The sequence below is a fragment of the Lasioglossum baleicum genome, unplaced genomic scaffold (genome assembly GCF_051020765.1).
Source record: "Lasioglossum baleicum unplaced genomic scaffold, iyLasBale1 scaffold1552, whole genome shotgun sequence".
NCBI classification, from domain to species: Eukaryota; Metazoa; Arthropoda; class Insecta; order Hymenoptera; family Halictidae; genus Lasioglossum; species Lasioglossum baleicum.
This window is the reverse complement of record NW_027470611.1, coordinates 20058-35296: the sequence shown is the minus strand read 5'-3', so window position 1 is coordinate 35296 and position 15239 is coordinate 20058. Positions and strand designations below refer to the sequence as shown.

The following is a 15239-nucleotide window of genomic DNA, read 5'->3' as shown; positions in this document are numbered from 1 at the left end:
TTTTTAATATAGAAAGTAATTTTGTATTTACAAATAGCAAGTAATTTAAGTTAGCCTTCAAATATACGCTAAATACATGTAAGTAATGGTATCGATTTAAAAATATATTAATTATAGAAATATAAGAAAAAATGTATTACAGTGAAAAATATTTAATAAATAAATTTTAACAGTTTTTTTCTTTATAATTATATTCTATAATTCAACTTTTATATTTATTTTCCTTAATATTTTAACATTTTTTAAGCTATCATGAATTTAAGTGATGTTATAATATAAATTAATTACACAGCATTTATTATATGAAAGTATTAAAAAAACATAATTCATACTAATATTTGTGTTTAGTAACAAATAAAAAGATACCAATAAAAAAGCAAGTACGTGACATTCATTTATGATATTTAAAATATTATCAAAGATATTGTCATAATATAATATGAAAAATATATATTTTCATAAAAATGCACAATTTATTTGTTATTGAAAATAATTTGTCTTATTTTATGTCATATGTAAAAAAAAGTTGTAAGTATACTCTTAGAATTAAATATTGAACAGAATATTGATCTTATAACTATAAGTATAAATAATAACAATAGTAGTTTAGAATGAAATTTAGAATAATAAATTATTAATTATTTAGAATATATTTTGTTTGTATAGGTATACCTAAACATTTATACAGTGTGATAAAAAAGGTAGTTTACAACTTATCTTAACTATATTCATAAATTATAAGTATACTTTTATTCTATTTATATGACACAATTTACATTTATTTGTTTGGTACTTCAATTTATTGAAAGCAATATGTATATATAAAATTATTTTTTAACTACGCTTTTACTTTCTATTTTTTTAGTATCTGGGTTTTCATTTATAGCAGCTATTTTTAAGTTTTCTACTTCATAATCTTTAAATTTTTTAGTTTTTGTCATTACTCTTATGTGCCTAAGATCTACAAACTTATGCATCATAAGGAGTAATGGTTGGTCTTTGACCACACAAGTTGTCAATTGCTTTGAAGAAATAGTTATATCATTTTCATTAAATGTTACCTGGAACATATAGACAATTATATCATACAAGTAATATAAATAAGTAAAAAATAACTTGAAATGAAACTACACACCTGTTTTGATGTAAAAATAGGTCTCAGTAATGTAGCAGTATACTTCTGTTCTTCAGGATTATAATACATCTTAATTACAAATCGCTTTAAAATATATTGTGTTTGAACAATACAAAGTGTAGAAAGTGCAATTGATGCAAGGTATTTCAGTTTGTGGCTTTCTATCTCCGTATCTCCTCCAAAGCATACATAATAAATTGCAAATGGTAATGATATCACTAATACGATACAAAATATTTTTAACATATAGATCGATTTATTGTTTGCTTCATATATTAGTACTTCTTCAACTTTTTTATTATCTTCTATGGAAAAATGCCTTGTTTGCAAAAATGGTGTAAATTTCTATAACATTACAAAATTAAACATGTTAAAAAAATATATAGATTATACAAATTGACAATTTTGCGAAGTAAGTAAAATAATTTTTAAAAAGAATTTCCAACCTTGCTATTCTTGTTTATAGAATGCATAAATATACGTCTAACCAATGTAACATCTCGCATTAAGAGTCTTCTTTGACTCAGAATACAACTTCGTAATAGTAAACTCATCATTCGGTGTTATTTCTAGTTTATGTCATATTTATTAAACATTCATTTACCAATTTACGAGTATTAAGAATGTTATAATAAAATTGGAAAAGTCAAATACGCAACCACGTCCATGTTACATATTCTTTCGATTACATACTTCTGTATGAAATGCGCGAAATTTAAATAGATTTAAAGTTGATTAATGAAATTATGTATATGTATATATATATCATATGTAATACTTCATGAATTTAATTACATTTGTGTGATGTTATTGTGTATTGTTAAATTTATTGCTGATAAAATATACTTTCGCTTGAAAACAAGGAATGATGATGCTGTTAAGGTCGTCATGTAAAAATATGAAATAAACATTTATCGTATAAATTAAGAATCTCTTAATATACGAACTTATTCTATTCTTAAGAAAAGTTGAAAATAAAAGCTAAATCATTGAAGATATCTTTAATTCGTTTAAACTTAAATTTCAAAAAATCACTAGTAATGTAAGTAACAATCCACAGCTAATATATTTTTATTCGTAGTTCACTTCATGATGTAAGCATCAATGTTGTCAGGACTGATAGGATTACAAAACTTTAACGCATTCGAGGAAGTAGTCTAATATTTTTTGTTTAATACTATGAACAGTTACCGCTTCTTTTATTTATCGTTATTTCTATAAAATTTCGCGTGAGAAATATAGAAATTTTACATAGCATTATACCTCACTATTAAAGATAGTTGTGTTTGTTTGTATATTACTAGCATATGTATTGTGTTTGCAAATAACTGTGTTATCGATTATTCCAATTTTGTCGTTGCCATGTTTTCAATTTTATGCAAGTAGGAAATCGCGAAATACCACGTGATTGTCGTTTACTTAAATGAACGTTGCAATGATTTATTGTGTTCACCATTATGAAAATATGAATAATGTATAATATACGGGAACCTAGTTTTTCTTCGTGTATTTCAAAACGTACTTGCCATTCATTGTGAAATGTTTGAAAATTGATTTTATGAAATGTATTTATAAAACATGGCGTCCTAAATTAGGTTATAAATACGTTAAACCTTGCACAACGTTCTCTTTGAATTAAACATCTCAAATGTGTTTAATGATGATTCTGCTGAATACTTTAATGTAAGTTTTAATATATTGATAGATCATATTTATGATTAAATTACGTATTGATATAACTATTTTAAAATTTTATGTATTATAAGCTTTTTAACTTATTTAATGAAATATTGTATATTCATCATTTAATGAAATATTAAATTTATTTTGATACATAAAGATAAATAGATAAAGAAGGTAGATTATATAGTTAAAGTTGGGTGATAGCTGTAAATAAATAGGATGCAGTAACTTGTAAATATGATCACATAATAACAATCATCATTAAAAATGTAGTTTACGGAAAATATTATTTTCATGTAATTGCATATGTATTTTATATAATTTTATATACAATGTTATACCAAATACTTTATTTTCAAAATAATTGTTACATAAATGATCATTTTAAAAAGATATATTTGTATATTATGTATTATTTCTTTGTATTTATAGTTTACCAATTTATTGAATACATTACAACTATGAAGAAGCAAATAACAATTAAATATAGGTTCACTACTATGCAATACATATAGAAATATGAAAAGTAGCTCAAAGAAAGAAGATATTAATGTAAAGAAGAAATATGTTTTTTTTTCTGATCCTGATATTATTGTTCAACGTGCTGAAACATCTGCATTAGTAAGTAATATTTATTTATTTTATCTTATTATTTATATTGCGTATATAATTTATTAGAGAGTATATAAATAAGATTAATAGTATAATAATTATTATTTATATTAATAAAGTCTACTACTTTACATTAATAAGATCTAATAAAATATAATTTTAGCAACAGCAGGATTATATTACCAAGCAAGTATCTAAAGAAAAACCATCTATCTTTCCACTTGAATTTGATTTGGAAAGTTTAGAAAACTCATCATATCATCCTGTCCAACCATATCCTTTCACATTTATAAGTGCTGTGAAACGAAAACTTGTCCTAAATGACGGTTCTGATGCCTGTAGAAGAGTACATGAACCAAATAACAAAAATGTAATCAAGCCTGTAACAATATTAAAATCTGATAGTACCCAGAATTTACATGACATTGTACAAAAAATGGATTTTATAAGGCCATTGAAAGTTCCAGACTTGAAAATCTCTGCAAAGAAATTGGATTTTTCTAACAGAGAAAATTGTACATCAAAAGAATTAATATCATCAAAGTTTGAAACACCTTCAAAGGAATTTATTCATGAAAGAGGAGAAAAACCGACAAAGAGTTTTGAGCGAGTACAAAGAAGATTAGATTTTTCAACATCAGATGTATCATCAACCATTAATAGCGAAGTAGAGCCACTGAAGGTGCCAAATATTTCTATATCTTCAAATTTATCGAAGAAAAAGGAATATATTAGAGAAAATTCTAGAGAAAAAGAAAACAGGTCTAAAAGAATTAGAAAAGATGAGTCCTTGTTCTCTAAACCAGATGAAATAGTGCAAGATTTTTTTAAAAGATCTAGAAGTCCGAGACATACTTCTAAAAAAGATTTTTCTAATAATGTAAGTGAAAATACATTAGGTACAAAATTGAAAAATGACAAATTGTCATTTCATATGCCAAGAGAAAGTGATTTTGTTTCAACAAAGTCAAAGATAAAAAACTTTGCAACTTCAACCGCTAAAAAGATTAATGATAAAAAACACAGATCTATTAATACTAGATCTTTAAAATCAAGAGATACCTCTTTAGAATCAAAGAATAGATCTTATAACAATGAATCACTTTCTGAACGTTCTTCAAAGTTATCAGACAAAGTCACAGTTAGGGAATCTAGGAATATGTTTGAAAATTTTGATTATAAACATAAACAGCATAAAATAACATGTCAATCCCATGGAAAGGCAGGATATGTATTTTTTAGAGAACAGAATAAAAGGTCTGAAAAAGTAAAACCTTCAACAAGCAAAATGGATGGAAAAATGTATATAATAAATGCTAAGGAGTCTGAAGGCGTAGAAAGTGTAACTGATTCAAATATAAGTGTAACCCAAAGTCCAAGTATTGTTTCTATGCAACAAATGAAAAATAAAGATTCCGAAAAAGTTGCACAAAGTATTAACATAAGTAAATCGAATAAAACTACCGAAAACTCAAAATATACAGATGATTCTTCAACACAATGTACTAGTATAAATACAAAAAAGGAGGAAGAATCATTCATGCAAAGTATTGCTACTACAGTCAAGCAAACTAGTAATAGTAACGAATCCAATTTAAATGACAGTGTTTTGTCAAACATGTTATTAGACCCAAGAAGAATTTCATTCAGAGATGAAAATCAATCACAAGAAGAATTTTGTGATTTAATTACACCAGATATGAATCTTATGCCACGATCTAAACGAAAACGACAATTCATACAAAATAGTAACATAGAAGCTGATGTTAAGTGTTCAAAACATAATATAGGTAAAACTGAAACAGAGCCAGAAAATATTTCATTGGTAAATACATATGTACAATATATAATATATAGTTATTTAATTTAATGTATAGTTACGTTATAAAAATATTTTTGTAATTGTAGTTACACCCAACTGCCTTACATATGCAATTTCAAGCTGAGTTGCACCTTCTTGATTCTTTTAATGAATCATTGAGACAAGTCATGGATGTTGAAAAATGTTTATATAATGTTAAACAAGAACAAGAAAACGAGTTACCATTACATCATAGTCAGTTAAGTGACCAAGTAAAATCACATTTTTCTAAAGTAGCAGATGAAAGAAATATTGATAATATGGAACATTGCAGTGAAACTAGTAAATCACACAAACATGTTGTTACTGATAAAGGTAAAGTAAGAAGATTTGATATATAGTAATTAAATGTTTGAATGTTTAAACTATTTCTCGTGATAAATGAAAATTGTTACAGCATTTCCCACTCATGTAGTACATCATATTACAAGCCCAACTATGGTAAACGAGTTTGATAATGCGAATAAAATAATAAAACCAGTAGTTAAAGCTGTAGAAGTACAAACACAAACAGTGAATGATATGGCAACCCAAACAGATATACGTTCAACTCGTCGAAATGTACAAAGCAGATGTTCAGAAATATGTGGAATACCCTATGAACGAGAATTCGTTGGAGATAGTGAAATTCCACATTTTTCTTTAGACTCAGTGGAGCAATTTGAAGATTTGGATCAGATAGAAGAAATATCGTTACCCAGTAAATTAAGAACGATGTCGGAAATAAGTTTACACGAAACTACATCGTCTATACGAACAGAGACTGGAACTGAGATTAGCATCTCTACCAGAGATGTAACTTGTTCCTTTAATAAATATTTAGATCTAGAAGTAAGTATAATAAATTAAAATTACTATCTTGAAAATGAATCGAGATTATATATACCATGTATTTGTAGATTGCACAGTTAATAAAAGATGAGAAACAAAGGTATGATAAAATTGAGATGTTATTCAAGTCTCGCGAGAAAACATTAAATGATCGAACTAAAAAATTAGTGAAATTAGAGGAACAGAAAAGAGCATTGAGAGATACAGGACAAGATAGTCGTGTTAGCTCTGTGAAAAAGAAGCAAAGAGCTTTACTTTTGAAATTGCAACAAGAAAAGGATGAAATGAATCGGTATTATGATCCTTTATATTTAAAAACATTTCCCTTACTTTATATATATTTACAAAAATTTTATTTTCAGATTAAAAGAACTTCACAAAATTGCAAGTCAAGAACGTAAACTTATGTTACAAAAGCAAAGAAATATGTTTAATCCACAAATATCTACTAAAAATATTTTAACAAAATTAAAACGAAGTGCAGATAGTCAGTCTCCAAGAAGACTATCTGGACCCATGAAAGGATATGATATAAGAAGTAATAGTTCTATGAGTTCTTTAGTTGATTCCGATAAATCTCAACACGATCGATCTCAAACAGATGCACGTATGCAGATGTTGGAAAATGAATTACATTTCTCTAAAATCGATTTACCAAAAAATAATAAATTTATGAATTTTGTTGAAGAATCTAACGCATCATTTTTAAGATTTGATAAATCTGATGAAGCAATGCAAAGTAATATGTCTCAAGAAAAATGTCTGTACAAAACTCAAAAAGATGGGAACATATCGAAATATGAGATAAAGTCCAGAAAATTCGAAGAAAAAATGCCTAGAGCAGACGTAATAAGATTAAAATCGCACCAACATTCTGTTGATCCAAAATTGATCCCATGTCATTCCATGGGCATTCCCGCAAAGTATGCTTTCGAAAAAGATAAATCTCCCGATATGTCAGAACTATTACAACAAAATTTAAATAAATCCATTTCCGAACATATTAAATCAGAATCTGACACTCTGGTAGAAGAATTATCTAAAAAGTCAAAGCCATCCCAAATAACAGATAATCATTTTCAAAGTATAGTGTTGTCTCCAAGAGAATCTTTAAAAGCTATTACTATGAACAGTGAAATTTTATCAGAAGAAATAAGTTCTATAAGTCAAGACACTGTATTGAAAACATCCAAACCATCGCAAGTATCTGAAGATATTTTACAAACATGTTCAAAAAGTTCTAAACGAAGTACTAAATCAGTGCCAACTGATTTATCTAAAAAGACTCAATATAGTTCTGAATCTAAATCAAATTTTAAACGTAGAAGTTCAAAATGTCAAAAAAGTAAATCGTCGTCCAGTATACTTACGGAAAATATATTGCGATCCAAGTCTAATTCCCAAATGTCAGAAGAATTTATTAAGCATCACAACAAACGAACAAAAATGGAAAAAGAATTTATTCAATTTCATAAGAACGATGAAAATGCGCTGACGGATAAACATACAAAGGATAAAAATTTTAAAATATTGACAGACAGGATAGATAATTACGATAGTAAGGAGAACGTATTTTGTCAGAAAATGTTTGATAAAAATGTTGAAGCTTACGAGGATTCTTTCCATAGTCAAGATAAAAATGGAAATAATTTCGATGAAGCATCCACGAAATCTCAAATTAGTAATTTCGCTATTTCTCATCATAGTTCCGGAGATAGTGACAGAAATTACTCTAAATCCGTGGTCGTTAGATCGCAAGATCATAATTTGAAAACGTCTAAAAAACTTGAACAGTGAGTATATTTCTTCCTTTAAACTAATTTATACATTATATATTTTACCATTGCATGATTAGAAGACGTTTTTACTATACCGTTCAAGCTAAATTAATAAAATTGCGAATCACTAGAGACATGTGTAAGAAGTTCTAATAATAAACTATGTATTCACACCATGAAATGAAGCATTGTAAAAATAGATTCGCTCTACCCGCGATCTGCATTCCGCTGTTATTGCAGTGTTTCAGTGTAGTAAGGGTAGCTGATTTAGTTCTGACGACCAAATAATTGTTTTAAATAGTTTTAAATTCTCAAAGTTTTCCTTTCAATTGTCTTCCAATTAATTTAATCGTTATGGAAGGTATGTTAGTGCTATCAGATGTAATTACATGTTTTAGAATATTAAATGCACGTGAAGCTGCGCTTACATCGCGAAAGAATTGTGTAGAAGAATGGATGGCTTGGCATACAAAATTAAGGACAGAAGAAGATCGTGTTGCAAGAATGGAACAAGCTGCTTTAAAACTTGTAACTGCAACATCTAATGTTTTTTCTCAGCAAGGTAACATTAATATTGACTACCTTTAGTTACAACTTAGTATCTATGAAATATATTATATTATAGTATTATTGAACAATATGTAATACATGTATTGTTTATTTGTTTAATTCTATTTGTTGATCATTATCGATTTTACATAAATGTATATTTTTTAACTCTAATAATTATCAGAGAGGAGCATATGTCATTTTATAGATACTACTATTTCATCGGATACGAGCGATATTGAAGGACGAATAGAGTTACTCACAGAAAAACTGGCCGAAAGACGGATAGAGATGTCACGCTTAAAAAGGGAAGCTAGAAAACAGACGAAACAGAAACTTCGAGCTTTAGAAGCTAACTTGTTGAATCAAATAAAGGTAAAAGATCTATTATCGATAATAAAATAATGAAATGTAATTTATTACACATACTAAATAATTGTTTATGTCCAAATAGAAATATGATACGACGATTTATGAAATGCGTAAGAAATTGGAGTCGAAAAAAGAAACCTCTAAAGATAATGATAAACTAGCTATAGAGTCTAGATCGTTGGCAGATTTTAAAATACCTGAGATCCCTCTAAAAAAATTGCAGGACATGTTCAAAAACAGCGATTTGTTAAGGTCTAGATCAGAATCCGATTTATTATGTACGAAAAGATCACCGATGATGAAAGATTCCATGAAAAATATTAATTTACTACAAGATGAAACCGTCGAGTATGATAGAAATAATTCTGAAAATGTGATTAAATCTTCAAAAAGTATAATAACATTGGAACAACTAAGTTCCGCAAAACTGACCACTGTTAATCACAGTACTCAATCTGTTTTTGATGAAAGTATATCAGAACAAATAGAAATTGACAAACTTGGTTCTGCTTCGATATCATCAGTTTCAGATGGTGTACGATCGGAAAAAAATATTTCTTACGAAACCAGGCAATACACAGACGAAGTACAAAACAGACAAAGTATATCTGATACACAAAAAAGTATCACTTCTGAAAATGTTAAAACTGACATCGATACACCAAAATCTGAAAATGACACACTTACACCATCAAAAGTCAAGTTTTCCAAGCATGATACTAGCACTCAGTCTGATTTAAGGGAGTATAAGTCTGATTTCGATACGTTTTCTGAACAGTCCCAAATTAAAACTATGTCATCGCAATTTGGAATTAATAAATCACAACATTCTGAAAATGTATCTTCGAGACAATCCAGTATTGTTCAAAATTCCAATGCAGAAATAAATACTGAATCTGCTAATAAAAGTCTTGACTTCTCTAAAAAATTAGACTTTTTGCGTTTAAATAATCAAAATTTGAATGAAGATATAAGTTCATTGGAAAATGAATTTAAGATATTTTCAGAAATGATGTCGCGTTTTAATAAAAAGTCAAATGATGAAGCAAAATGTGAATTTACAAATGAAGAAAGAAGTACATCAAAAGATATATCGGAAATACTTTCAATATCAGAAAAAAATAATGAAGTTTCTGACAGTGAGATTGTGAAAGGAGACAAGAACAAACATGCAGAATTATATCAGAAAGAGGATAATTCTGACAACGAATCTTTGACAAATAGTGCAAAATTAAAATCAGTTACTAATGTCAATGACAGTAAAAGTACAGTGAAAGAAGTTAATAATGTAATATCTGTTATAATGCCACAGGATAAAGTATCTTCAAGATCAAATAGTCAAGAAATTGATTACAAGACAAGAAGCAAGAAAATTTTGAACGAGATTGAAAAATCCATAATATCGGAACATATAAGAGGATCCGAGGACGAGCTTAATCATTCGGAAATGTTAATTGAGAACAATACTCGTAATTTAAATTTGTATAAAAAAGATGAGAAAGAGTCTAATGACACTTCTATTAAAACTAATAGTAAATCCTTATCTGAGATTTATTCGAAAATGTTTCAAGATACAGAATGTACAAATATTATGGAATTTGAAAGAATACAACATTCTGAAGAAAATTTGGTTGACTCATATAATTTAGAAAGTCAACAAGTAGATTCAGTTAAAAGTTCTTTAATACTATCAGAAAAATCTAACTTCACTGAAAAGGATAAGTCTTCAAATCAATGTACAGATATCATTTATAGTTCAATAAATGATGTTCCTGTTAAAGAAATTCACTCAGAAAATAAGAGTGATCCATCTTTAAAACAGACTTTACAGAATGTTTCAACAAAACAGGCAGCAATTGCAGAATACGTAAATGAATTATTAAAAAGACAAACTTCTCCGCAATTATCGAATTCGACTACAATAATTGAAATGGATAATTCTGAAGGATCAGTAAATTCAGTGAAAGATACGGTAAATGACAGCAAATCTCAAAATATAAATGATGTATATCAAATTTTAAAAGTGGAGAATTTAGAGTTACCGTTGAATGAATCTAAGGAATTGAGAGATAATAATAAAAATGAAAATTCATTTATGCATACTGAAGAGTCAGAATTCAAAGAAAACTCTGAAAAATCTATCGAAGAATTTAACCAAGATACTTCTAATCATGATTTATATCTTAATAAGCAAACAATAAATCAGGATGGTCAGTCACAAGAAGGACTTATTAATAAAACATTTGATAAAGATTGGACTGCATCTGATTCCTTTGACATTCATTGTATGTGGGAAAAACCTCAGAGCCAAACTTCACAATTATTTAATGATGATTCAAACGTATTGTTAAATTCAAAAGATATGGCCCAGTCAGTTAATGGCTCTAAAAATGACACTAAAATTTTTAAAAGTAATGAAATTAGCGATATAGAAGATGTAGAAGATATGTCGCTCTTTATTCCAAAAAGCGAGTCAACAAATATTTATACATATGGAATTAAATTCAATGAGACAATGTTAAATTCCCATATTGAAAAGGCTGATACGAAAGCTAAAGATATATTGAATATAATTACTGCGGGTAATGATAGAGAGCAAAGTAAAGAAGACACTGTGCATAGTATAGAGACAGATGATTTTCAAAAAGCTATTTATGATTCTGTGACTAAGATATTGGATAAAGTTGAAAAAAGTATAGAAGATAATTCAATAAGAGAGAAAATTGAAAGCCATACAGATAGTATAGGAAGTAAACACGAGATAAAAGTCATAACAGAAGAAGAAAGAAAATCAGTTTTAAATAGTTTAGTAATCTTAGAAAATCAATCGTGGAATGAGAATAACTTGAAACACAACGATATTTGCGAAGAAAATTATTCGAATATCGACAGTGACAAAAATATCAATCAAGAGATAACTAACAAAGTTAATACTGAAATTGCTGTAGACCAAAACTTATATATAGAAAATAAAAATAATGAGGATATATATCATAATGAATCTACATCTCGAGAAATTATAATAACAGAATTAGAACCGGGAAGCGCAGAAAGCGAGAGTTTATCAGAACTCGAAATTGATGTTAAAATAGAATTGCCAGATGAAGAACTTATAGAAACGAATAAAAGTGAAGATAAATTGGAAACACAAGAATATACAGCGCTAGAACCTATAATAGAACAAGATAGTTCTGATGGTGAACAACTTGATAATTTAGTTGAAGTAACTGAAAGTGTATTAGATGTTATAGAAAAAGAAATTAAGAATTCTAAAAATTCTATTACTGAATCAGAACCGATTTCACACAGAAAAGCAGATACTCAAGATATTGAAATTCAAGAAAATAGAATACAAGGTGAAGAAAATATAACTACTTCAATAATTGTAGATGATATTGAAACAATAGGGAATGATACGTTTGATGTATTACCAAATATAATGAACAAAACTTTTGATATTTTAAAAGATCCAGAGTATGAAGATATCTCAGAAGAAAGTCTTGAAGTTTCTGAAATATTTGATAAAAGTGAATTTCAGAAATCCACTACTATACAAAAATCGTCTTCTATACCAGAAAGATATGAAGCAATACAAAAATCAGAAGAGGTGTTAAAAATACTAGATGAAATTACACAGAAATCTTCGAATCTAGAAAGAGATCAATTTCAAGACACTAAATGTGATCCTGGAGATTATAAAAAGTCAAAAAGAGAAATTCTTGATGGAAATGTTATATCTTCAAAAGCTGAGGATATCGTAGAAGATATTTATAAGGAAAACAACCAATCATCAACAGATAATTTAGAAAATCAAAATCTGAAACAGTAACATTAAGAGAAGAAAATCAATTGGTACAAACGATAACTAATCCAATTGAAATAGAAGAGAAAGAGAAGCAGGAACAAGATGTATTGTCTGAATCAAGTGAAGGTAGAGATACACCAAAAGGTGTATCAGAAATTGAGATGGATTCTCCTAGAGATCTTAATGATTCGACATTGGATATTGATGTGTTAAATGATGATTTATTAAATAAACCAAATGTAGAAAATCAAAGTATAGATTCAAAGAACACTTTCCATGCTGCACCTATCGTTGCAACATCTGAAAAGGATATAGAGGTCATGATAGATAAATTAAAAGGTATGATCTTTATTTGTGTACAATTTTAATTATTATGTTAGTATAAAATTAAGGCTATGTAATTTAAATTTTATGCATTAAAAATGTATTTTTAAATATTTAATTCGTAATTGAATTGATATATTTTACGTTTTGTAAAATATTGTTTTATTTAAGAAAATTCTTTATTTTAATGTATATGTAAACATAAAATCCTCAAATCATTGAATTTTAAATCATATTATTATTGAATGAATATGTGAATAAATATCTATACAGTGTAAGTCATATATATTAGATATTAGATATAGATGATTCAGTTTAAGTTCGTTTCAATATCACATATATACAATTTTAAGCATAAATAATAATCTATTTTTGCATATCACATATATTACAGAAACACATACTAATTTTTATGTTGGCTGTATATTTCTGTGCAAAGCATTGCCTCGTATAGCCATGTATTATTTATTTTCAGAATAACAAAGTCGAGATAATAATTACTTAAAGGTAATACAACACGAAACTTTGAATAAAACAGACATTGACTTGTTCTTTTCATACAAATCAGTGTTGCATGTGTGCTTGATATTTACTTATTAATTTTTGTATGCACAAAGAAGCCTGTAAATATTGTGCAACATAACACAATATAAAATATTGTACCTTCTCTGTTTCCTCTAGATATTTTTAAAAGGAAGTGACTATTATATATACTTATAATCTTGGAATGTATAATTTTATCACAGCTTTATACTATTTTATTAATGCATCAGAGCATTTTTTTTAATTGTCAAAGCACCTAATCAAAGTAAAATGTGAATTCATAATGTAATGTAAAGATTCGTGTTGCTTTTCCTAGATAATTTATTTGTAAAATTTTTTATAAATTTATATTATTTCGGATTTTCATTTTCACAGCTTCAATGGAACAACCAGGTATGGAAGTTGCAGATTGGGAAGCAAAATTACTTCGTATTGAACAACTTCAAATCGAGTTAGAGGTAAAAAATTTATTGCTACCATTCCATTGCATTTTCATGAATATAAAAGTAATTTTTCATACGTATATTTTATCGTAATAGATTAAGAAATTAGAAGCCGAAGAAGTATCTTACTACGTTAGGGAAATACCGAATAAACCACCACCTCCTTACACACCACCCGGTGGCGGTGCAAGAATTTCAACATCTCTTGAATCACCTTCTCCTCCTCCAGCTGTGATTCCTTCAAACATAGAGGAATTAACGGCATTTACTGAAAAGGCTACGGCAATAATATTTAAAGCCAAAGAGGCGGGAGAAGATATTATGAGTTTAGAAGCTCCTATTGAAATCTGCGAGTTAACCAAAGAAAACGACGAGACTGTGAAAAAGGATAGAAGAATTTACAACACATTCCTCTTTGATCTGTGCAAAGAAACAATCGCCGAAGTTTATCAGGCTGAGTATGAAAAACCAGGCCCAAGTTGGATGAAACCAAATGTGAAGACAAAACCTACAATGAAGATCCCTAAAAATATACAAGAACTTAATGCTTACGTGAATAAAGAAGTAGCAACATTGTTTGGTTTTAAAACAAAATTGCAACGCGAAAATATGGTAATGCGTTGGAGTAGGAAACGAAGAGATAGAGTTGATGAGTTATTGGCTAGAGAAGCCCAAGCTGAGGAAGATGAATGGACAAAATTCCATCATGATGAACTCGCAGTAAAAAATGGTCTTACTGTAACTATATTAGATACTCTGTTAATGGAGACTGTGAACGTAGTTAAAGTTGCATACGCAAAGAAAAGAAAAGTTATGGTTTAGTCTTTTTTTATTTTTTCTTTTTTTTTATTTCTCTTGTTATTTCTTTTTTTTATTTGCGAAGTTATAACTGACGACTGAAATACTGATATATGAATTACAAGACAATGGTTTAATTACAAAGGACAAAATATATATTATTTTGAAATTCAGTAAACTGGCTTGAACTGCCGTATTTTTTATGAATTTGTTAACTAATTAATTTTTATCTGTGTTCTGTATATGATCTATAGGCTGGTTCCTATTTATTTTTTTGATAAATCATATGTTCATAAATAAGAATGAATACTTTACTATAAATGAATGCAGAAAATGTAATAAGTTCGATTTATGAACTTCAAAAACGTAGAAGATATTTATAATTTGTAGCTGTTGGTGTGCTGACCTTGATAATCAAACATTATAAGTTCGTTTTATTAAAATTAAGACTTATTATTAGAGTATGTAGTATATATAGATTTATTACAATTTATATTTAGATATA

At 27.7% G+C, this 15239-nt stretch overlaps 1 protein-coding gene across 1 annotated transcript; it reads left to right on the top strand.

The window, feature by feature from the left end:
* Positions 1-3337: 3337 nt before the first annotated feature.
* LOC143220775 (uncharacterized) lies at positions 3338-14758 on the top strand. Its single transcript, XM_076446365.1, is given in 12 exon segments — positions 3338-3439; positions 3600-5255; positions 5339-5606; positions 5689-6122; positions 6191-6414; positions 6485-7915; positions 8299-8462; positions 8658-8824; positions 8904-12630; positions 12633-12965; positions 13869-13951; positions 14033-14758. Coding segments are annotated over 12 exon segments (9315 nt in total).
* Positions 14759-15239: the final 481 nt, after the last annotated feature.